The sequence below is a fragment of the Symphodus melops genome (assembly GCF_947650265.1).
Source record: "Symphodus melops genome assembly, chromosome: 12".
NCBI classification, from domain to species: Eukaryota; Metazoa; Chordata; class Actinopteri; order Labriformes; family Labridae; genus Symphodus; species Symphodus melops.
Window position 1 is genome coordinate 22,862,915 of NC_136702.1, and position 25,695 is coordinate 22,888,609.

General features: G+C 41.5%; 1 protein-coding gene across 4 annotated transcripts in view; it reads right to left on the reverse strand.

Annotated features, from left to right (window-relative positions):
* LOC306832248 (nck-associated protein 5-like) overlaps positions 1-24,184 on the reverse strand; it is a 72,831-nt gene extending 48,647 nt beyond the window's left edge. For all 4 annotated transcript variants that reach the window (XR_013780203.1, XM_079356767.1, XM_079356762.1 and 1 more), the window contains exons 1-2: positions 23,486-24,184; positions 1,302-1,437 (exon numbers count right to left, since the gene is read on the reverse strand). Coding sequence is in view for 3 of the 4 variants with exons in the window: in XM_079356767.1 (XP_079212893.1) it covers positions 1,302-1,330 (29 nt within the window). In the remaining variant the exon portion in view is untranslated. The remainder of the gene's footprint in view (positions 1-1,301; positions 1,438-23,485) is intronic.
* Between the last annotated feature and the right edge of the window lie 1,511 nt (positions 24,185-25,695).

Consider the following 25,695-nt stretch of genomic DNA (forward strand, 5'->3'; position numbering starts at 1 on the left):
AGTAGCAACACATTATTAGTCTCATGCTGCAGAAGGTTGACACTTCGTACAGGGTTTAAGAGTTCCACTAAAACTGCAGATTGTTATTCTTTTAAAGACGAGTGCGCTCTTAACATAATGAACATGTTGAATGTCACCACGAGGCAGTTCATCACATTTGTTGTGTTTGATGGATGTGCTTTCATGCATTATGTGTGTGTGTGTGTGTGTGTGTGTGTGTGTGTGTGTGTGTGTGTGTGTGTGTGTGTGTGTGCCTCTCTGGTCATTTAACGTTGAGGCCACTGGCTTTTAATATAACAAGATATGAACTCATGTGATAGAAAAACTTTCTGAAACACTTTGAACCTAAAATCAGAAGTCACAGCAGTGATTGAATAAGTATAAAAGGGCAACACAGTTTCATCTGTTCGTCTGTTTGTCCTCATCCTTCTCTCTGCATCTCATCCCATCCCCTCCATCACATTTTTATTCTGTAACTAAACTATGAATAAGGCCTGGATGGATGGATGGAGTTAATTCACATTCAACAATGAGTTGACTGAAGCATGTGAGAATATTGTTTCTATAATTGAGGAACTCCATGAGTTGATGGATGGTTTGACTGATCACACGTCTAAGTACAGGTCACATATAAAGCTTATGTAGCTAGTCTCACTTAAGCTGCTCTGATTGGCTGTAGCTATTTAAACATTTACCTCTTGGTTCTCAGCTGTTCATGATTCCCCTGAAAGAGTGCTAATTACTTGCGAGCAAGAAGATTATGTACATATATTGGAAAGTGTTTAAATGGAGCCACGTTGATAAACGCCCCTGTGAAAGATATTTCATCAACATTTTTTTAATCTCGTTTTTTTTTTTTTTTTTTGGCGATTCTAAGCTGTCAACTAATTAAAAAAAGCTGGCCAAGTGAAGATCAGTGGAAGATTTAAAGTTGAAAAAAACCCATTTGATTTTATGGGAACATTCGAGCGGAGCGAGCAAGCCATCTTCAGAGATCACTTCTTTGAAACTTCTCCAAGATTTTTACATTTCAGCAACAAAAACTAAACAGTTGTAATAAAAATGATATAACTGTTTACTGCTCCCACTGGAGCGACAAAGGATTTATATTTTTTCATGGCACATAAAAAAAAAGTTGCCCCCCCAAGACAAGTAAACAGACTTTGATGTGCACGGTCGATAAAGTTCTCCATAATCTGTTTTGGTGTTTGCATTTTAATAACCTGTGTCAGTCAGGCTCTGGCACAGTGTGTGACTGTCTGTGTCTGCAGCCTGGCTGCGTTGTGGTGAAGCTATTATACCTGGAGAAGTGCTGCTGCAGTGTAACCATCTGCCGCCCACCCTGCTGAGACTCCTCCCGCTCCTTTCTCTCCTCGCCCAGATGCTGTTTGTTCTCCAGCTGGGGATTATTATTGTGGATCAGCGTTGGTGGCGTAGCTGCAGGGGACAGGAGTAAACACAGTTAGTTGTTGTTAATCTCATGTTTTTGTAATCCCACTGAAGATTTTTAGAAATACGGTACATCTGTTCCCATCTACTTGCTCCCCTTTTTCTTTCAGTTACATTGTGTGATAAAAAAAACAACCATGACATCGCCTCTGCTCTCTGCATCTCACACACTGTACTTTTGGATTAACGTCCACATCTGTGTTTTTCCCCACAGCTGACAGGTCGTGAGTTACGAGCTCCTTCCTGCTGACATTTCAACAAGCCTTTGGGTAAGCTGTCGTTTTGGGACCAGATACCTGCAAATTCTAAATATTCTAAGATGCCCTCATGCTGTTTTGGTAGCAAACGTTCAGGTGATGTTAATGTTTTAATGAGTGCTTTACCTTCTGACCTGTCCTGTGGGTGTTTACCTGTCTGATTATTACTCAGCCGTGAAAGGAAATGTGTCACGGCTGCTCTTGTTCTCATAACACACAATAAATATGAGGAAAATAATAATTCAACTTGACATTTATTAAGTAAAAAACGTGTTTTCTTTCATTTTCTCCACACGTGTTGAATCTCAGCTTTGTTCAACTTGATGGAAATTTCCATGAAGAACAGATCATGTCGGTTCAGTCTGTGCACAGATAATGTCCTCGGTCAATTTCCGAATGATCTGTCGTGTTTTTTGTGTGCGCCTGTTTTAGTTTGAGCTTCATGTTGAAAGTTTTGCACAAAATCACTTCATACAAAGGAGTTCTGAGCAAAATGAGTCACAATCATCAGATCTGTTTCAGCGTGATGACATGCAGGCTTGTTATTTAAAATGGAATCATTACTGCTTTTATTGCAATTATTCTTGACTCACTGAGGTAGTTTTAAAGGCTCATCAAAAATATTTAACATACGCAAGGTTTAAACTGAGGCCCCAGGAATACCCAAAAAATAAACAAAAACTAGGACTGACTGATAAAAGATTGTTGGGGCAGATACCAGTATCGATATTGGGGAGAAAAAATCTGATACCAATATATCAGCTAATATCTTTCTTATCTACAAAGATAGATATATTTTATGTTGACCCCTCAAATGCAGTTATCAAACACACTGGAAAAGATCTTTAAGGATAACAAGATGCTCACTCAACTGGAAAGTAACTGTGCATGAACGTGCATCACGGCTGAACACTATGATGATGTAATCCATATAGCGCCCTCTTCTATTGACAGAGAACTGCTCGGGTAAAACAGTGAAACTCAGATGAAATGCTTTTTGACCTGTGAATAAATCGAGTAACGTCCGCACATTTGTTCAATTTGTCTCAGCATGTCTGAGTCATAAAGACATCTGTTTTTTTTTTTTTATTGAACTACAAACACTTTTCTGATAACCTGAGACATATGAGATTCATCACGGCAGAAAGTTAATAATAAAAGTTCTGTATGTGTGCTGTCAAAAAAGGTTAGATGACTCGTAGTTATTCAAAGAGGAACAGCAGACTGACTTGAGTTGATTTTGTGATATCACTGAAACTTTGGTGTTTTTGCGGTTACAGTTTCTTCTGCTGCATCAAAATAAACAAGTATCAGGCTCCACACAAACAGGGACAGGAAACATGGATCAGCACTGCCATCTAGTGGTGCATCTAGATATGTACGAATATTAAATCACAGCACAGTGAAAATAATCTGAGAGTCGGTCCATTTGTATCTTTAAAAGATCAGAAGTGTTTGTTTCATGAAAAACCTCCAGCTTCACTCAATCATTCTAACTTTTCATAACTTTGTCAATCCATTTGTTCCTAATTAATTCACAAACTATCTGCTGTGTCTGATCTATTATAATCGATCAGGAGGACACCAGCCACTGTTATTAGATGACATATAAATATACATTACATGTCTATAGAGCAGTTGAGAATCTTTTAAAGGTTTTTGATGGAGCACAGATTTGAAGATATAACACAACATCCTTTATAAGTTCCAACATGCACATTTTTTTCCTGTATGTAACATTTATTTCAGGTCTGATTTGGAAGAAAAGCTTGATTAGATTTATGATCTTGTATGATTAATATATTTAGATGTGTGTGAAGGATGAGGGACAGGACGTTGTTATATACTGTATATTGGATGAGATTTGACTTTTCATGACAACAGAGACTCAGGGCATGCTTGGGCCGTACCGTGCCCAGGCATGCTTTACCCCCAAAGTCTAGTTTGTCTGACCTGTATGAGTGCTCTGTCCTCCTCGGGCAAGGACACTGTTTGAAGAGGTGTGCTTTAGTACACTTGATAATCACAGGTATACAACATGGACAGCCTTCATTATCGAGAAATCCCAGAAATCAACTCAAAATAAGCAACAAAAATGTAAAGTAGCGGTCTTGTTCTTTGTGTCTCTTGTTATGTACTGAAAACGTCACGAATAGTCCTTGTTGTGTTTTCTGCCACTTTTTTTTATTAGTTTTCCTTTGAGGGATCATCCACCTGTCCCTTCTGCTTTAAAGGTTTAAACCTTTTCTTGTCTTTATGTCACAACAAATATGTTCATGTGGCTTTTCGAAATACTTTCATTATTTATTTTCTCGTTATATTCTTGTTACTTATTAAAAACAGCACATTCCTCTCACTGTCTAGTCCTCCTTTGTTGATATTTTCAATTAAAAATGGGAACGACTGTAACAAGTCAACACCCACATATAAACTATTGCGTCTATATCGGCCTTTGCAGGTCGTCACACACACAAAAAAGTACCAGGAGGGATTAAACACGGGAGAAAAGGCGATGACGTGCTGTCGTTATGAATGACTCTCCATCAATATGCCTTTAGTCATTTGTTCTTCCCAACAACAACAACAACAAAAACCCAGACAAGACAGCATGACTGCGTAAAATCAACTTGTGCAGAGCAGCTCAGTGGTGTTTCACTCCCACGCCCCCCCCCCTCTCTCCATCAGAGACAATCAACCAGGTGAACAGGTGAGTGCTGCCCATACAGTCTCAGCAATCACCACAATGATTTCCGGTAAACACACCCACCACCACAAACAATATGATCGCAAACAACAAACAAATAAGTAAACAAACCATTAAACCAAACACACAAACTCCAACTTACATCTATGGCTCCTACATAAATGATTTTGGTATTTTTGTTTCTAATTCTGCTGACAAGGCTCAACAAAATCATCCAACCATCACTCCGGGAACCCGTGAGCCAAGAGGAATAGCCTCCAATAAAAATGTAAAATGCAATATAAAAAGAAAAATGAAATAAGAAATATAGCCTTACATTTGAAATATAAAACATGGACCTGAATGCATCCATAATGGATTAAAGTGGTCGTGTCTCTTTGCTCCTTTTGGAAGCTTTACTAAACGTTAGCATCATCTTGGCCTCGAGCTGTTAGAAACCTGAGAGTAACAAAATCACAAGATGCATTTTTCAGAGCTGACTCCTATTTAAGCACAACCCTGTTTCTCGGTTTGGCCAGCAGATGGAGCTCTTGTTTCAGTTTCCTTATCTGCCGTTTCCTTTTTTTCATTGATCATCTGCGTCACGCAAAACGTTTCTCTGTTCGTGTGTGTCTGTTCTTATTGCAGCCACACTGTGATAGAGACAGAGAAGAGAGGAGCTGCAGCCTGCAGCCGTGTTATACATTAATGCAGCCGGTTGAGTCTGCTGAGTAACACGTGGTACGTTTCAATGAGTCATGTGACCTTCCTTCCAGTTTCTCAGACGCAATAACTGACTAGTCTTACTTCAAATGTTCTAAAGATTCATGTGCAAGTGTGAAATCCGGACTCAAAAATGTCCCTGTTTTCTTTCTTTTTTTAATAAGACCTCATATGTTTGTATTTGTTGCTGTGAAAACATAAAGAGTCTCATCACTTAAACAGCTGATCTCAATAATAGTGTAATAGTGTGGTTTGCATGCTGATTGATGGTGATAAAGGGTCAGGTCCTGTTAACTGTTCAGGTGGTATGATCGGGTGTTTATGGGGACACGTGTCCCATGAACAGGAAGTTTGATTTCGGTGGTGGGAACACGGTTCTTTCTGTAAAAATAAATAAGACGTAATCTCAGTCTGTAGGTTTTTTATCATTTTACATCATCAGGGTACATTTGAATCTGCTTCCCATCTATGCATGGGACTAAAAGTGTGATGTGGACATGAAACTAATGTGCACACACACACACACACACACACACACACACACACGTTAACATCAGTTATCTACCCCTTTTAACTTCAACAATCATGTCTTCTTCATTCTTGTCCCAAAAATGGTCCGACCACGCTAAGAGCCAATCACAGTTTGAATGTGCCTTCATGTGGTGTCGGACACTGACATCTGAAGCACATGAACGCCTCTTGAAGTCTGCACGACAACTCGACAATTTGCCGACTTGACGTCAGAATCGTCGTCACATGGGGGGCAAACTATGTTTTGATGAAATGTTGCTGAACTATAACTTGTAACAGAGACATTCACACATCTTCTTCGTGGCATCAACGCTGAACTGAGAACACGAGAACACACTGAAGTCAGAAGAACGATTCCACAAGTTTGAAATCAGGACCATCCGAGGGGCGCATAATCATTTTTGGGATGGCCAATCAGATTTCAAGGGTGGCCCATATCACCCTTGGCCACTCCTCTGGACACGCCCCTGAATGCATTATATTAAGAGCCCACTGACACTGAACAGTTCCCCTTCTTCTCAGCACACAGTGACAAAGGGAGATCTCACCAGTGTGTTCATTTATCAGAAACAGCGGACGGTTTGTGCTCGTTCAATCAGGCATTTCAGTCCGTAAATAAAAGACTCCTCTCACAAAAGAGTTGGAGATATAAAAGGTTTAACGGGTGAATAAACGGGTATTTAGAAAATAAAACGATTGTCTCTAACAAGGATCAACATGAAGTCAGCTTCGAAGAACTTGGGCAGCTAAAACATTAAAATGTGCGAATGCTCGTCTTTACTCGATGATGTATAAAAGACGGCATACTGTCACATGAATGTATTTGATTAAGTATAAGTGTAATCAAGTAAAGGTAAAAAATATATTTCAGCACAGCCTTCACTGTTTGAGTTTTGATTGTTTGCTGTCATCACATCCAGTTACACTTAAAGGTGCAACTTTATCTGCTGTTTATGGCTCTCTGAGCCCTGACTGTCTACGATGAGAAGGTGTGACTCCTGTCAGCTGTGTTGTTGTCAGCGCCGTGTTCACATCATGTTTACATCATGTTTACATCATGTTTACATAGACGGGGTGGCCTTGTGTATAAAGCTGTTTTGGTCAAGGACGAGAGAAAAGAAGAACTTTCTCGCTGCTTATTTGGATATCACGTGTGTTTAGATCAAGCTCATTTCATTCATGTGCAATATGAAACTACCAGTATACCAGTGCGCTAACAATAGCCTGCTAACCCAACAATGAAGAAGACTGGCAATTGTGAATGGCGCTAAAAACAATTTTCTCTCCACTTGCACTTAATGGTGCTTCATGATGGTGCGTTCTAATTCATAACGCCTTTCGGACGCCGCTGAGAGCGGAGGTTTCAGGAGAGCGGAGGTTTCAGGAGAGCGGAGGTTTCAGGAGGTTTCAGGAGAGCGGAGGTTTCAGGAGAGCGGAGGTTTCAGGAGAGCGGAGGTGTCAGGAGGTTTCAGGAGAGCGGAGGTTTCAGGAGGTTTCAGGAGAGCGGAGGTTTCAGGAGGTTTCAGGAGAGCGGAGGTTTCAGGAGGTTTCAGGAGAGCGGAGGTTTCAGGAGAGCGGAGGTGTCAGGAGAGTGGAGGCGTGGCCAAACAGCAGTTTGTTTTGGTTTCATGCTGGCGCTCAAGAGTGACATCTACTGGATCAAAAAGTTTGCACATTCTTCCTTCCTTTAATATAAGCCAAAAGCGTCTGACAAGTCCAGATAAACATCTTATACCGAGATGTAAACAGGAAAAGTTGCCTCCTGAATCACTTATCTAATATAATCATGAATCTAATATCTTCATTCAATAAACTAAAGTAAAAACTGCTTGTTGCATCAGACAATATTACTGATATTACAGACCTTGAATGTTTGTTTGTTAGACCATAAAATGAAATGTTTAACCCATGATTAAGGTTTGACTTGTTGCAGTGTATAAAAAAGAAATAAAGTTCTTTACTTAAAGAACACTGTGTGCTGTCTCATGCATCAAAGTTTAACGTTGTTTTTCTGAACATATCTGCTTACTGAGGCTTCAAACATCACTGGTGGAAATGAACATTAATTCATAGATACTAGACAAACAGGCTGCTCTTTTTTTTTTTTTTTTTTTTAAGATTTATTTTTGGGCCTTTTATGCCTTTATTATAGAGGGAGGACAGTGGATAGAGTCGGAAAGGGGGAGAGAGAGTGGGGAGAGACATGCGGGAAATGGGCCACAGGCCGGACGCGAACCCGGGCCGCCCGCGCGCGAGGACTGAGCCTCAATACATGGGATCGCGCGCCCTGCCACTACGCCACCGACGATCCCACAAACAGGCTGCTCTTAACTACAGACTTCACACTTCATACGTGCAGAGTGAGGCTACTCGTCCGTCTGTAAACAATGCAGCACACAGAGAAGGAAGTTTTTTATTTCTATCTGCTGGCGACATGTTAAGCACTGAGAAGTTGGCCGTCACTCCCAGAGGCGTATACTGTGCTGTATCATCATCCCGTGATGGCACACAACTATCTCTACAGTAATGTTCAACTCTTATCACTGGGCCTTTACACTGCATAGTGAGCATAACAGATTCATATCATAAAATAATATCTTGCACATTTGACTTACTGTCAAGATAACAACACTGCAAAATAATCGACTTCAATCTCTAAAACAAGTTTTCAACATCACAGCAACGGGGACAAACGCCAGGAAGCTCCAAGCTGAACTTATTTCTAACTTATTTATTTGCACATTTTGAAGGAGTCTCTGTAAACTGAAGTCTCAAGGTTTACACCAAACAGATCGACACGGAGAACTTCCTGTTGACCATATCTGTCCAGACACGTCAGCTTTACAGGTGATAGTCGCTGCATTCTCTCAATAGGAGGCTGTTTCACGCCTCACATGGGTGCAGGACGAACAACAATTCAGTATGAATAAGGAGACAAGCAGTCTTTATGCTAAGCTAAAGACCCCTGCAGGACTAACCATCAGTCCTGGGGGGACAGGGCCTTCTCCATTGCCCCTCCGGTCTTCTTGGACTCACATCAGAGACTCCCCCTCGCTCTCTACCTTTAAGAAATCCCTAAAAACTCACCTCTTCAACATCGCCTGCAACCACTAACAGACTGTCCTTATCCTTCTTCCCCTAGATTATCTCTTTATTGATAGAGAAAAGGGAATGACATCCAGGAAATAAGCTGCACGTCAGATTCAAACCCAGGCCACCCACTATGAAGACGACAGCCTCCGCTCATGGGGCGTGCACACGTCCTGCTACACAACCGGCACCCTGACAGGTCGAAAGGTGAATCATCTCTTCTCACAGAAATGAGCCAACAGCTGAAGTGTTGAACATTAAGTCTCATCTTGGTGAATGAAGAGAACTTTAAAATACAGCAAATATGTTAACAAACACTTTTTTCCTTTAATTTCACATCAATGTTTTTTTGACGAGTGATGAAAACGTCTCGTTCGTATTTGCAACATTTGTCTGCAAGTTGCTGTAAATTGAACTCTAACAGAAACAAATGCAGCGCGTCAGACATGTCCTTCAACGTCTTTAGAGCTATTTTTGATTTGTTTGCATCCTGAGCATGTTTACCTGCATCATCTACACATTTAGCTCCGCTGTAATGATTATGTACAGTACCCTACACATCCAATTCATATTAGAGTCTAACAGACAGCCTCTTAATATGCTCACTTGCTGTGAGAGCAATGTTTCTGTACATCAGCGTCACAGAAACAGTCGGACATTTTAAGCACTACTCAAATGATAACGACTTGAATGCAGAAGAAAAACAAGAGTGAGTGTGTTTACTGGTGGACGGCTCGGCGAGGTGCAGCGCTGCTGTGTAAACAAGGTAATTACACGTCTTCCTTTGGGTGGGTGGGAGGCTAAATTGGTATAATCAAGGCACAGTTCAGCCTCCGGCATTGATGTTGGAGTGAATTAGGACACGACGGCGCTCAGATTTTGCCCCCTGGGTATTAAATAAATACATACTTCTACCCCCAAATCACATCCTGCTGATAGACGGGCAGGCCGGCCTCCTGACTGCAACGTTCGACTCAGACGGGGAATTCAGACACTCATGCCGCTTTAAATGGGAATGTTAGGTCATCCCACCTTTAAGATTACAAAGCCAGAAAGTCATATATATATTTATTTTATATTTTAGGCCTTTTTCCTCTTTTAGACAGAACATATTGGGAGGAGAGAGAGACGACATGCAGCAAAGGACTGAAGTCAGATTTGAACCCACAGTCGCTGTGACCAGCCTCCGCACATGGAGCTCGCATCTTAACCACTAGGCCACCAGTGGACCTTGAGTCATATTGAATCATAATGAAGTTTTAATTTATTTTTAAAGATTTTATTCTTAAAATACAAGAACCCTATTCCTTTAATATGTCGACTTTATTCTCAGTATCTCAGACTTTATGTTCTGACAATCTGACAATAATCCTCCAGCATTCATTGAATACATTTTTTCAGATCTTACTTTTACCCTCTCTCTCTCTCTCAAAGCTTTCCTTCAACAAACAGCACGTTTATGGTGTCGACATGAGACCAATGTTTGAACTTAAATTTGATCTTTAATGGGGCGCCTGTAGCCTGGTGCTTCAGTGTGTTGGCCCCATGTGTGCGGAGGCTTTGGTCCTCTTTGTGAGCAGCCCGGGTGTGAATCAAAGCTGTGGCTCTTTTCCTGCATGTCATTCCCCACTCTCTCTGTCTGATCCACTTTCCTATCTCTACAATAAAGGCATCAAATGCACCAAAAAGTAAATGTTTAAAACATTAGTCATACCTCCAAGACTTTCTGTTCTGCTTACCGTAAATTCCGGACTATAAGCCGCTACTTTTTTCTCACACTTCGAGCACTGCGGCTTCTACTCCGGTGCGGCTAATGCATGGATTTTTTATGGGGGACAATGAGCTTCTGCCGCAAAAACATTTGACTTCGTCACGTCGGATCTTAATATCAGTCATTTTGCGCTTCATGCACGCACCCTCATGATGGAAAACACACGGAGAAATACATATGATGCAGCTTTCAAGTTAAAGGCGATCGACCTGGCTGTCAAAGAAGCTAACAGAGCTGCTGCACGTTAAGATGACACTGACAGCGACAACAGAGACTGAGGAAGTGAGTAATGAAGTCATTCTGAGGCAGTGAATGGATGGACTTTTTCTTGTGAAATATATTACGGTCATCTTTTTCATCAGCCGTGTTACAGACACCGTCGGCTAGGCTTCGTATTGTAACGGTTCATGTTGTAAAGTCAGTAGTTGATAATGTGTTCATAATTCCGATTATGTGGAGAGTCAGTGAATGCACCAGCGAGAACGTGTCGAGTGCATAGACTGTAAAAATAATGGACGGGACAAGGTCCCCTGTGAAGTGAAGCTTTTTTTTTTAGATCGCCCCCTACTGACTGGCTGCAGTATAGGTCATAAGCCCCGCCTCCTCAATGATAACAGACGGGACTTGGGTCAAACTGTTAAGTTAAAATACTCGTCACATAATTTTTTTCCAGACCCAAACTCTGCTGTGATCATTAGATATTATCACCCTACATGGTGTTCAAGTGCTCATTTTTCTGTGAAGTTTGTTTTAAATAAGTTATTTGAGGTTAAAAAACGGGATTTTACGTCACACATGGCGATGATTGACAGCCGCGGATCTTGCGTATCGCTCTTGGTAAATAAGCAGTTACGTCGTGAAGTGAAGCCGAGACTCCACGGAGCTTTTCTGTTCAGTTTTTTCGTCTTTTTTGAGCTGGTGAAAGCTGTTTTTTCTGCAGTAAACTAATGTCACGGACCTGTGGACTCTAAGGGAGCTTTGCAGTTTTTACAGTAAGTAATAAAGTTTGATTTATGTGTCATTGCTTAAAGCGCTATCGAGCGAGCTAACATATTAGCAGGCTAAGCTAGGTTAGTTATCAGGTATGATTTATCTATTTATTTTACTTTTTAATATGAGCAAACATAAGAACTGACATATGTTTCTTGATATTGTTATATCGTTTTTGTGAGTGGAATTGTATTTAAAATAAAAAACATGGTAATTAAAATCAGCTCATAGATGCCGTTCATTGACTTTATAGTTATGTTTCAGTAAATAAGAAATAGGTCTGGTAAGGTTTTAAAAAAAGTAAGTGTACATGTTTACAGTCTGTGTAAAGAGTGTGATATACAGAGATTAACATGTCACCATGCAGGCTGATATTTATAATACTGTATAATGAGGTAGAATATTTCTCTAGATATCAGGATAAAACTAAAGTAAGCTCTGATTTAACTTCTGTCTGATTTAAGAGACTGACAGAAACGTGAACACAAACAATCAGCAGTGGTGTAATATAATATTAACCAAGCATCACGCTGCTTAAAAATGCCAAATATTCAGCATGAGTTTACACACACACTACCAATCCAATAATCACAAGTTGATCATGTTGTACATTTAATGACGCTTATTAATAAATGGTGTTATAACTTGACAAAACCTGACACAGACTACAAAACAGGCTGCTTGTTATGGTGGTTAGGAGGAGACAGACAGGCTCAATAAAAGAAGGCATAAAGATCACGTTTCTCACAAAATTATATATTAATGTTTCTTATTTTGCATATATAATCATTAATGAAGATTTTATGTCTTTTAATAGGTATTTCCCTGTTTTCACCAACATATTATACATTAAACTGAGGATTTCCTTTTTCTCATGTTGTCTCTCTCTTCCAGCTCGTCCTCGGAGGATTGCAGGACCTGACCACTGCTTCTCTTACCAGGGCGTTTGGTCTGATCTTACACTGGACAGCGGTCTGATGTGAAACAGTGGGCCGAGTGTCGCGCCTGAGCCACAGAGGACGCAGCTCGCACGTCCTGAGCAATGTTTGACTATTCATTCAAAAGATGAACGGAAGAAAAGAGAGGCTGTTTAATACCGAGGTTTTTCTTATAAGCCACATTTTGTTTTTGTTATTTTTAGATTAATCTGCTTTAACTTTAACATACTGTTCACTCATTTGCCTCTTTCAAACCTGTATAACCCACAAAAACCTTAAATACTGCCTCCATCTAACTGAACAATCAAGTGAAAGAAAGTAGCTTAAAATACCACACTATGTTTTTAAGCACAATCTGTATTTGTTCAAGTTACAAGACTAGTGTTACATTTCATGTGATTGAATAAAATATAATAATGTAATTGCCTTCTCAGTCGTGTCTGTATCATACCACTCTACTGTCTTTATGTGCATGCTGTCTTTAACACTAACCTGCATTAAATGTTCAGCACTCGAGTGTTGATGTACTTTTAAAGCTATTTGTTTCCCAGCTGTGACTTCTGTCATTACAAGAACATGAGACAGTCCATGTTTTTACAGCTTAAAACAGGAGAGAAAAGGTTCAAATCAATGAATACTTTATTTGATTTATAACACATAGTGTGAATGATGGTTCAGTTATAAAAGTGAGGAGGTTACTGGTTTGAATCCCTGTCTGACAGGAGTCTCTCTGTGAGTAGTTTGCATGCTCTCTTCCCTCCACAGTCCAAAGGTGTTCACCGAGAGGAGAACAAAGTAAGGGAGACCATCAGGTGAGCTGGCAGGGGTATCTGTATCAGCCATCTTTCTTCTTCCTTGTGTCTAAAATGAGGATAATAAAAAACAATGAGATAAACATCTTAGACAAGGAAAAGAACCAGAGAAAAGGTCCATACAAACAGAAACCTTAATGAAACAGATTCATTTACCAACTCCACAGTTATGCACAGAAACACATACTCTGTAAATGTACATAGAACTGAAGTAACTACTGACAGCAGATATAACTTTAGTACTATGTGCATCACTACTTTCAATCATATAACATATTTTCACCAGCATATGTTCGATCTGTACACAGTTTATGTTGCTAACTTAGCTTAAAATAGTTTTAGTTCGTTTTTTGCCAAAAATAAAAGGTTTAATAACCCACACAGTTAAAGAAGATAGATAGATAGATAGATAGATACTGAGGGAAATTCAAGGCATCCAGTAACAATAAACAAGACATACAGGACACGAAAAAACGTTTAAATTCAATAATTAATATAAAAAGTGTGATTTTCTTAATTTCTGAATGAACTACGTTTAGATATTTGACTTGAAATATATGGTGGTTTTGTACTCACGTTTATGGTCGGTAGATGAATTTCTCTCCGTAAAGATTCTTAAGTTCTTGGCGTAGCTGGGCTGCGTAAGCTATCAGAGCGGTACGCAAAGTGGGCGGGGCGTGTTGCCAGGGCTCCTCCCGCCGGACCCTACTGCGCAGACTCTGGTTGCAAAATTCCAAGATGACAGCGCCCATGAGGGCTGTAAAAAAGCTTCACGAACGTAGAACGGAAACAGCTACAGTCCACACCCACTGGTCGAGTGGCTGTATGAGAGAACGCTGGGGGAGAGAGTTGGATTGTTACGGCAAGTTATGTGTTGCTCTCTGCTGTAAACGGCGTGGTCACGGCCGACAGTGATCGGGTTATTAAAAGTTATTAATATTTGAACGCTCCTTTAACGTCCGTACGGACGCTACAGTATTTGCGGATGTTACCGGTAGCCTACGTCTGTGTAAATACCTCTTGTTATAGCGTGGACACCTGCGGCTTATAATCAAGTGCGGCTTATATATGTACAAATACATTTATTTACTTATTTTTAGCCGGTGCGGCTTATATCCAGGTGCGCTCAATAGTACGGAATTTACGGTACTTTTAGCCTTTCTCTTGCTACACCTCCAATAGAGTTGCTATATTTTTATTTCCGTCCTCTCTCACTGTCATGGGCTGTTTGAGCTCTTACACAGAGGTGAACTAAACTGAAGGCCGGGACTCTGCAGAGTGCTGTTAGCTGATTTAAGGAGACACGACCACTCTTTGGGGCAGGGCCTCTTCACAGTAAATGGTGTTCTGAAACATGAACACAGCGACAGAAGAAAAAAATGTTCATCTCTGGGTAAAAGACAACCAGAGAGGCACATACATTCAGAGTTAAATCCTCCAGCTGTGCAGCTTTAAGAGTCTGTAAGAAAAGTGGCACTTCGGGGTTTTTGTTGATATCAATCAATGCGAATGTGCTGCCATCAATATCTTAGTTTAGCATGCTACCATTGGCTAATTGTCAAGTTAGGATTATTTCACATTTAGAGGTGTAAGCCCAAGTATAGAAATGGGTCCAAATCACTTTAATTACATATCATTTTCTGTGATATGATCCAACAGCTGTGGAGATAATAACTACCGTACATTTGTCAACCCTCTCAGAGAGCTCAGGGACTCACTGATGTAAGTAGAATTTATCAACAGGGATCCATGAACATCTTTAAAATACTGATGCCAATATGTGAACCAGCCAATAAGATCCTTCACTGGTTTTGTCGCAGAGTTTTGTCATTGGGGAATCAAAACTACAGACATCACAATCAGATGTAGTTCATTTATCCTCTGAAAGGAAATTCAGTCACACTGTTTCTCTTAAAGCAGACATGAAAAATGTGATGTAAAAAATCCACTTATACTGATGCTTTTGATGTCACAGTGGGATTCTGGGAAAAAAATCAAACCTCCCCTCCCCTGTTATGTCCACACTCGGCCCAGAGCAAAACTTTTGCACAGAGGAGTGATGTCTACGGGGAAAACTCAGGTGGTCACATCACATTTAAAGAGACAGACACCAAAACGGAGCGTTCAGAGAGAGCTGGTTTCTACGGGGTCACAAACCTCCTCTGCTGCTTGATTCATGTTATATGTTGACCAAAGCACAGATCATTCATTTAGAGCACAGAGGTCTGTTTGAAAAGGGAGATAATATGTTCTTTTTACAATAATTAGGAATAAAATAAAGCATATAAATAAAAAATATGACCGTTCTGTGTAATAAAGGCAGAGTGTTGCAAGGTTGAAGTTTTGAGTCTGAAGTAGTTATGTTGCACGAGAGGATTAAATACAAACTAATGTAGGGAGCTTTGCTAATAAATTAGAGATGATTGGATTCAGTATTGACAGCTCAAAGTAATGAATAATAGATAACTGAAGAGTTCATGGCTGCTGATGGTGAAATATCATCCAATAATTATGAAGATATCTCATTTTACAAAAACTCAGGGAAGAATCAAGCTGGACCACAACGTTAAACGGGATTCAAACTCTGGAAACCACGAATGGTTGTAAAAGTTTCTTGGTAATCGATCCAGTTGAGGATATAAAAGTCTCACTATTATTTTGGGTACCAGCATCACAAAACAACAAACATCTGAGTCACAATCTAAGGGCCAAGAACGATCCATTAAAGACAGATCTGTGAGAAGACCGATAAGAATGCAAGAGGCTTAATGAGAACAAAGAATAACGGAGGATGGCGGCACACTGAATGATTTTAGGTTGCACGCCCAAATGACCGAGGCAGGACGCGGTTAGCACGATCCGGGTGCTGCGTACTTTTACAGCTCACAAACATGTTAATCCAGCGAGTGGAAATTTAACTTGACATTTTGTTGTTGAACATGCCACACATACACAAACAGGATAGTGTGGACATGTACGAATGGAGAGACATGAGAGTGGGGGGCGAACGCTCCTGGGCTGGTGGGGGAGGGGGGGCTCAGTGCCTTGCTTAAGGGCACCTTGTGAGCACTCAGGATGTGACCTGGAACCTCTCCAGCTACCAGACCAATTTTGAGGCTTGGTCTGCACTGGTGCTTGAACCCTCCGGATCCAAACCCAAGTCCCTACAGCTTGAGCTACTGAGCCCCCAAAAATCACATTTGAAGATTTGAAAATGGTCGAGTAGCGTGAAGCCAGCCTCAGAGAATTGCCCAAACCGAGACCATTCATATCACCAGGAAGCAGTGAGGGGAGGAACACGCCAAGGTCACAGAGCTTTGATCAAAAGCCTTCCACCCTGTAAGGCTGGTGGGGCTTTATAAAACACAAAAATGATAAACTTTATAAATTATTCATCGTGAAACTGAAAACCCTTTCTACTTCTGCCAGGGTTTCAGTGGGTTTTTAATGTGTCTGACAAACATGGAAATTTGATGCATCCCTCTCTGCTTCAGTCCATAAATAGTCTTTGGATATTTTTAGCGCAAAGCTATTTTTTTCTGCGTCCTTGATGTTGAAAAGGTTCAAACTCACAGAAATGTTGTTACCATTCTGTCGTTTCCACTCTCTAATCTGGTTCTGTGGCAAATTTTTATGGAAACATCAGCTTCAATGTTTGATGGGGAGCTATTTATTACAGTTTACTTTCTTAATTTTGACTTGACTTTTTTTCGGGGGGGATGATTCAGCTCATCCGAGATGGTTTCTCTTAGCTCTACTCTGACTCTAACTTATCCCGAAACCAATGTGCAGGCTAATATTAATCAAGACAAAATGTATTATGTTGTTGTCTTCAGAATTTAAAGGAGCAGTACGTAAGATATCCGCTGAATTAAATCATAAAATGACCTTAGTATATAATTCTACATGAAGGAAACATGCTGTGTGGAAGCTTCTCTGACAACAATGCAGCAGCCAGTATGTCCTCCTTCTAACTTTAGATTCTGCTCCTGAATGCTCTGGATTTGTTTGGACCAGAGAAGGTAGGCGGTTTTAAGGCACATCAACATGACTGTCCTGGAAGCCCCCTTAGTTTGCCAGGTAAACAGCAAACCATTCTGCCTGACCAAGCAAGCCTCTGTGTAGCCTCCTGCCCCTCCAGGAAGCTTCCAGAGAGCTGGCCAATCAGAAGAAAGTCATAACGTGGGGAACCTCCGACAAAAACAGATTGTTAATCAGTCGACCTTTTGTTGATGTTGGCAGGTTGTAGAGCTAAAACATGCTCCACTAAATGTCTTTCTTTTCTTTCCCTGGATGTGAAGATGGACGACCTTTTTCTATGTTACCTTCCCATCGTAACGTTGCTGATGACAGAATGGCGTCTATGGACTATTAGTGACATACTTAAGTGGTAAAAAAACAACAACAGAAGACTTTCAGACAGCACAGGTGGGACTCATTACATTCACCGTAACTGACTGTGTTTTATCATACACTCCTAATAGCCTTCAAAGTGTAACAAGCAGCATGCATAATAGCTGGAGCCTGAAACTAGAGCACTCCACTGGAATGTAGCCACGATTCATTTCATTATTTACACTTGAACCTTTCATACTGAGACGTGTCAATTTCCAGATAATGTGTTATTTTATTAAAGCTACGATGGATATCTGCTGTCGAACTGGTGAAACAGTTCAAACAGGTTGTGATTAGAGAGTCTGGCAAAGGTTCAAACTCAGAACCAACCTTGGTGTGGAAAAATTAAGTCAATACTGAAGTGCAAAAAAATTGTATTTCCTTGAGGGTCCACTTGAGATTGGCAGCCTAAGCAAAGGAATCCTCTTCGGTTAGAGGTCCTGTGTGTCAACAAGCAAGGCGGGAAACTGCTTGAGGCTCTAGGCCAGTAAGGACCCCGCAAGGCTGACAAACCTAAAACCGCTTCAGTAGCTCGAAATGTGCACATTTTGCAATGACAGTAGGAAACCTCCCTAATAGGGCCCCATTTGACGCTTAACATCTAATGTATTATTCCTTCATTACAATTAAACCACTGTAGGAAAATGAAGCTGAATTATCTGACTGGCAGTGAAAAACAAAGAGGCAGATATAATGGTGCTTGAAGGAGCCCCCAATAAATGTTTGCCTCGGACCTGACAGACTTTACAATCGCCTCTGGGTCTTAAATAAAAAAAAAAAACTAAATTCCTGAATATTTTTCTTGATTGAACTGCCAAAATCCATTCGATCTGCAGAGTCCCTCTTCCCCTTTAAGAAAAAGCCAAAGAGCCAGCTCTTAATGACCACCTACGCACTTCATGATATTGATGATGATGATTGTTTTGTTTGAAAATAACGATGGTTTAGACCTCTGGAGAACTACTGTTGATGTTGTGTTCGGCCTCTGGTCACTTCCTGTCAGCACCTGTGTGTCTGCTCAGACCTCTCCGGATCCTTGCTTCTTGTGTTGTGCTAACTCTCTGATGTGCATCACTTTGGATAACGCCGTCGGCTAAATGAGTTGTAGAATTTTGAAATTCAAAAATTAAAGGAGAAACAGTGCAGTTTGGACCTCAAACAAAATGTGGCCTAAAAAAAGAAACGGGACCTAAACAAACATTTTTAAAATGCGCCCCGTAAACTATTTGATTGTTTGTTTTTGTAATTTGAAAACAGAAAACAGCTCCAAGACCAACTTTGGGGTCCGGACCCATCAGTTGAGAACCAATGTTGTAAATCATTAAATCCCAAATCATTTTATGTCTGTTATAATGCCAGCATTTTCTTTTACACAGCATTATTCAAACACTGTCAATTTTGCCAAATAAGGACCAAATTGTATATTCTTTAAACAGGCTTAGTTTTTAATCATTTATTTCCTACAGTTCAATAGGTATAAATGTATAAATAGGTTTACATATGTACTGAATATGTCTTTGTGTTATTGCTGCATACAAGTTCGAGTGAATCAGAAAAAAATGCAGTCAATAAAATCTGTGGTCTCAGGCGATTTAATATTGATTACAGCAGGTCTTTAGACTTCAATACAAAGACATCTGGAAGTGAGCATTACTCCCTTCTTCACCATGTTCTCCTGACCAGTATATGGAGCATTCACCCCCCCCCCCCCCCCCACACACACACACACACACACACACTGTCCAAGCATTTCTTTAACCTTTAGGCTACTGCTGACCCCATTTATGCTGCTGCACAATGCTATCATCCGGTCTCCCAATCGTATGCATTAGACTATCTGCTTGAGTGCACCAAACAGGAGATACAGTAACAGACAATGGTTATTCCCCTCGCCCTGAGCGAATGTACATCCTCTCCTGTGTAAAGGCTTTTTTTCCCCCAAACATCGAGGTCAGGTCAGCTGTGTCACTACGATAAAAACCTTCAAGGGGTCTTCTCCTCCCGTTGAGGGACGCAATCTTCTCCTGAGTATCTCAGTATGCTGAGGAGGTAAGAGAAGCTGGACCGAGGAGAACCAACTCGTGCTTCCTAAATGATTGTCTCGTCTGTGCAGAGATTACCGTAAAGTGACAGGTCTGATTCTGTTGCCATGAGGGACAGAGCCGAGTTGTTCACTTTTATTTATTCATTAAAATTGTCAGCTGTCACATTTGCCTCGGCTCTCTGCTGAGACACTTCAGCTGTTAACCCTTTCTGCTTCCTGTTGAGCTACAGCCGCACGACTAGTCTGTGTTGGCACTCTCAAGAATCGCCATGTGGCGTTTTGTGATAGCATGCTCTTTATAACCTCAAAACATAATTTATTATTATTTTAAAGTTTTATTTCAGTAATGATAAAAAAAGGCCATGGTGTTTGACATTCAAGAATCTGTGACTAACACAAATGTTCTCAGTGTATGGATGCTTATTTCTCAGGATTTTTCAATAAGATATTATAGACATGATGCATGCTTAGGGTGTGTTTCCTCAAATTGGATCAAAAGATAGAAATGTAACCCAATTCTCACTTCTTCAGAAAACATTATTACAAGATGCAAAAATGTTTTACGAGCGCTCAGACAGATTTGCAAACTACAGGATCCTGAAGGGAAGGAAAAGTACCAAATGCTGGAAGTGACCCAGAAGTGATTGAGCGAGTGGTCGATTAGTTTGTTTTGGCGGAAAACGTGTGTGGAGCCAAGCAGCTACCTCCAGTCTTGAAAAATGAAGCCAATACTGAAATGCGAAAACGATTTGAATACAACGCGTGTCATCCATAGTTAGGCGTGTAGCTGGCATGATTGACAGGTGGGTGCGATGTAACATTTCATGTCAGTAGGTTTAAAACCCGCCTCAGCTCCAGCTCTCAGCCTGTCGAGAGGCTGAGACAGGATTTCCAACATGGCGGCTGCTGCCGATGAGCCTCCAGAGCTCCCTGCAGGAACAGACGGCTGACGTCACTCAGGCTTCGTCCGTTTATATTTACAGGTTCTGAACATTTTAAACCAAATTGTGTTTTGTCCGTTTTGTGGGACCCGCACGATGACGTGATGTTGCTTTTCGTGTGGACGGTCTCCGAAATTTAAAGAGAAAATCTTCATGAGGGCCACTGTTGTTTCTTTTTTCTCACTCTCTTCTATTAAAGCGCTCTGCCACTTGTAAATTTGCCTCATAAAACAGGGCTTCACATCTTGTCCGTGGAGGCTTGGTGAAAATGTTTTCTTATGTTATTTCACAAAAGTTCAGAGGGACCGAAATGTTGAGATTTTTTCTAGTGATTGCTGATGCTTATCAACAGTAGTGTGCAGGATCTTCCCCTCCTTAAAAAAAGTATTATTAAATGTAAAATGTTTATTTCTCTCAAGCTTTGTTAAAAGTGTCTCACACTCATTTTGGTTTGCGATTCCCAGCCAGCATAGAATTGCTGACAATCACAAAATACTAAAATATATGGAAACATTCCTGCGACACTGTTACAACTACGATGGTTATGTTCTCTCTTCATGTGTCACACACACACACACACACACACACACACACACACACACGCACCAACAATGAATACCTGTTGATGCTTTCATCACATTGTCGTTAGCTGTGACGATCATTTTGAGTTGTTGTTGACGCAGAGGTAACGCTGTAAACCAGCGTGCACTCGGCTCATTAAGAGCAGATTACTGCAGCACTGACTCTAAATAACATTTAAAGTTTAAACTACAGAGAGATGTTGAGTCACTGTATGATCTGCAGTAGTTTTGGATCAGTCTTGCTTTCGTATTTTTTCTGTTTTGTTGTTTTGTTTAAAATGTGCTGAAGCTTGATGTTGGGCGGATTATTGGGGACATGAGACATCATGAGATATTGTGAAAATACTACATTTGCATGATGTGCAAAGAAGATGACGTTAAGCTTGTAAACGTCTCTAAACCTACCTAAGCAGACGTTTACAATCAGGCTACTTTACTCAGTGATGAACAACAAACACCCTGAAGGACAGATCAGGAAGAATTCAACATAACAACCTGATGGCATCTCGCTGCCGTCCTTGTGTGAAACAGATCAGGAAGAATTCAACATAACAACCCGATGGCATCTCGCTGCCGTCAGGGAAGCTACAAACACTCCCAATGCCAAGATCCTGTTATCAACGGTCTTTATATGTAAGAAATCCTTTAAAGGCAGTGTTTCATTTCCACAAACCCACAACCTGTGTGCGATATAAGAGCAACCAATCAGATAAGGATACCTGTTCACGTCCTCTCTCGTCTCACCGCTGCGTACAGCGGAATAAAAGCGAGGCACTTCAGCTTGATGAGCTGTTTTTTTGAGCGTTTATGAAGCATACATTCACCGCTTGATTCTGCAGACTCCACAGACACTGTTTTATGAATATTATGCACATGACATGGTTTTGATTCTTCTTGGCTCAAACGGATGTCGTCTCTCAGATACAGTATCGTAACAATCGTTTCTGTTGCAATATCATGCTTAAAGAGTGCAGTGTTTTTCCCCGTGTGACGTGAACGCTGACGTCTGCAGCTCGTCGTCCAAACTATTTCTGTTACAGCGTCTCATGACCAAAGGCTGCAAAAATACTCACGACATCATGGAGCGATACTTATGAAACAACTTCCTTCATTTAGAATCCACTCTGATACATTTACATCGATCTTAATTTACCCATCGGAATTGAAAAAGTCTCTCTCAAGCTCGGAGCTCCTCTATCAGCAACAAAGCAGAGAACACTGACATCGAATTGTCAGCAGAGTCAGAGTCTTTCCCTCACCTTTATACGACATGTATTACTAAATCAAATGTGACAGTCCTGCCCTTTGCTTAGAGGTCAGACGGAGGTCAGACAGAGGTCATACAGAGGTCAGCAGGTTAGCAAACTCTCTGACCTTTAGCTAATCGACTTTGCTTCGTCTTAAAGGTGGTGCTGATCTGTGATGGATCTTATTGACTTCATTCAATTAAATGAACCTTGGCTGATCTTAACTGAACAGTAGTGACCACAGAGAGGAGCAGGAAGAGGAGGACACTGGAGGTCTTCACCAAACCAGAATTATGAGCTGAAGTAAACAAGATACTACGGCAACAAAGACACCAGGCACCCAATATGAGGAAATATCATCCAACTCCTGCATACAACACATGTGAGTGATGTAGACAGGGCTCGTTGTCAAATATGACTCTGTGGTTTGTTTTCAGCTTCAGTACATGAACATGTTATCAATCATTAAAGGGACAGTGTCCTATTTTGAAACACTTGGCATCAAAAGGTCAAATTTTGACTGATTGGCTCAGTGAGGATCCATCCAAACTCTGACCATCATTTTCTCCCCGAGAATGAAAAAACACTTTTCCTTCCATGCATGTTCGATTTCCCTTCATGCAGAACAAAAAAAGCCAAAAGCTTCCAGAAACCAAAAGAACACTTATCAATTTTTCATTCAGGGCTCCTCTGCCTGTGTCATCCTTAACCTACTTTCCTCAGCACTTTGGGGGGAAGCGCAGTGACTTGTTGCTGACCACGATATCTCCCCGGTCATACATTAAACATGAGGATATTCTGCAATGTGCACGCAAACACAGTACACCATCGCAGCCACAATATGGCACTGTCTCTGAAAAGGAAAACATTGATGCAAAGAAGAGAAGCACGTTCGTGAGTAATAGGTCTGCATAGTGGTAGTGGATTGTAATGTATGCACAAAGCACACAGACACGTGCACACGCACACACACCCACACACCCCCGGTCGGCTTGACATTTTGAGCGTGCAGGTCAGAGCAGTGCATCCTTACCCGTCTCGTTGCTGTTTGTAACCACGGAGACAGATGTCAGCAGGCTGAGCTCTCTCGGTCGAGGTGTAGAGCCACAGCATCGCCTTCACAGACCACCCGAGGAGGAGCAGTGCACGGCCAGGAGCCACCGCTCCACAATCTGGGTCAGAGCTGACAGAGACATCCTTATGGGGGAGGAGGAGAAGAAGAAGAAGGTAACCACTGAGGGGGGTACAGACGTCACGGGTCCACATGGATCCAAACATCCAGCCTCGGACACATCCTCAGAGTGCAGCTGCTTCAAATCCAGATGCAATGAATCCCAATGAGGCTCAAATCCACGAGATTCTCACATCCACGCTCGACGAGAGCTCACGAGAAAACAACCCAGTCTGCACGAAGCATCACCGCCTCACTCTCCTCCTCCTCCTCTTCCTCTCTCTGACTCTGCCTAATTCACTCCTTTATTGCTCTATTTCTGTCCTTCTCTGATGCTCACCCATATTTCCACTTCACTGCTCTCTCTCTCTCTCTCTCTCTCCAATTCTCAGCTGTGTCTCAGTGCTGTGCTCAGCCTGTGCCCAGAGGATGTTGAACATGTGTTCAGGGTGGGGGTTGGGGACTGCTGACTTCATAGGTGGCACGCTTACTTCCCACACTGATAGGTTAGAGAGGACGGCACTGTGCGCTCACATTTTGGGAACAGCAGCATCGAAGTGACAGAGGCATTGGATGAAAATCTGCTTGCCCTCTTTTTCTCCCTCTTTTCAAATCAGGACAATTTCAGCTGTGGTTAAAGGCTGTTATTCATGTTCAAACTGTACTGATCGCTGTGCATTTATAGGACAGAAAAGTACGTAAAGGAAGACAGAGGTTATTTTTATGTCTGCCTTCTGAAAAGGGGAAAGAAAACAAACCGTACAAGCCCAGTTGTTTTTGTTCTACTCTCTTCTCGACAGAACAGAGGCACAGTTTTCCACATTATACGACAAGAGCAGAGGGAAAAAAGGAAGATGTGGGAGGCTGAGTGTGTAGGAAAAAAAATGGACAAACAGAGAAGGGGGGGGGGGGGGAAGAAAGGGAGAGGGAGGGGGAGAACAGAGAAAGCAGCAAGACGGAAGAAAAAGGAAAAAGAGAGAGAACAGAGAGCTTTGAAAATATTTATAGAAGGCTGGAGAGACTGATGTAAAGAAATAAGCTCCTCTATTTCTGTGCTGTGACACACGGTCGCATCTCGGATGGTACGCTGTCAGGCGAAGTCAGATCAAAGGGATCCTATGGTGCTTCTGCAGCAACGATGCACAAAAAAAACATGCAGCAGAATGCAAAGAAACATACGTGTCTTTATGTGAGCAGATCGACACAGCTCAGGCTTCAGCGCTCGCTTCAAGTGTTGCTTAAATGGATGTTGATTCAGTGATCTGCTGCAGAGAGATCACCAGAGTGCACTTAATCATGGAAACGATGGCCTTGTGACAATCATGAGAGCCGTCACAAATTAGGTTATTTGGAAGAGGAGAGGGAGGAGATGAAGCGGGGAAACATGAAAAATGTGAAATTCATTGTCGTTATAAAAGTCGCCTGAGTGGGACGTGAGGTGTGTCTGCTGTCAAAATGAAAATCTCTTCATGGTTAATTTAAGGGAAAATGAAAATGGATTTTATATGCAAAAAAGCATGCGTAAATGTGTGTGTGTGCGTGCATGTTGTACAGACCAGGATACCTCTGGGTTTATGCTGTGACCTAGATTAGGCCTTGATGCTCCCAAGGCTGGCAGGCTGAGTGTGTGCGTTGGTGTGTGTGTGTGTGTGTGTGTGTGCCATCCTTATAGTAAGTGCGTTTGCATGCGTGGCTGGATGCAGAACAGAGAGGAAGACAGCAGCGAGGAGGGAGAAACGACGTGTGTGTGTGTGTGTGACAGGGAGGCAGAGAGTTGTGTATGTACGCAGAAGAGGAAGCTGCATGGCTGTGCTGCTTGTGTGTGACTAAGAGCCTCAGCTGGATGACATACAAAGAGGTGAATAATCGCGCAGTAAGAGAGCTTATCCACAGCAGCGTACACACACTGATGAAAAAACTGCACTGCCTCTGCCTGAAAGGGAAACCTTTCGTAACGCAACACGCAGAAAAAGGCACAAATGAGTCGAAATAATGGAGGGGTAGTAAATTCTGACATGGAAACGAAAGCATGCCAATTACTGGGGAAGATTCGACGATCTCGGTTGACAGAT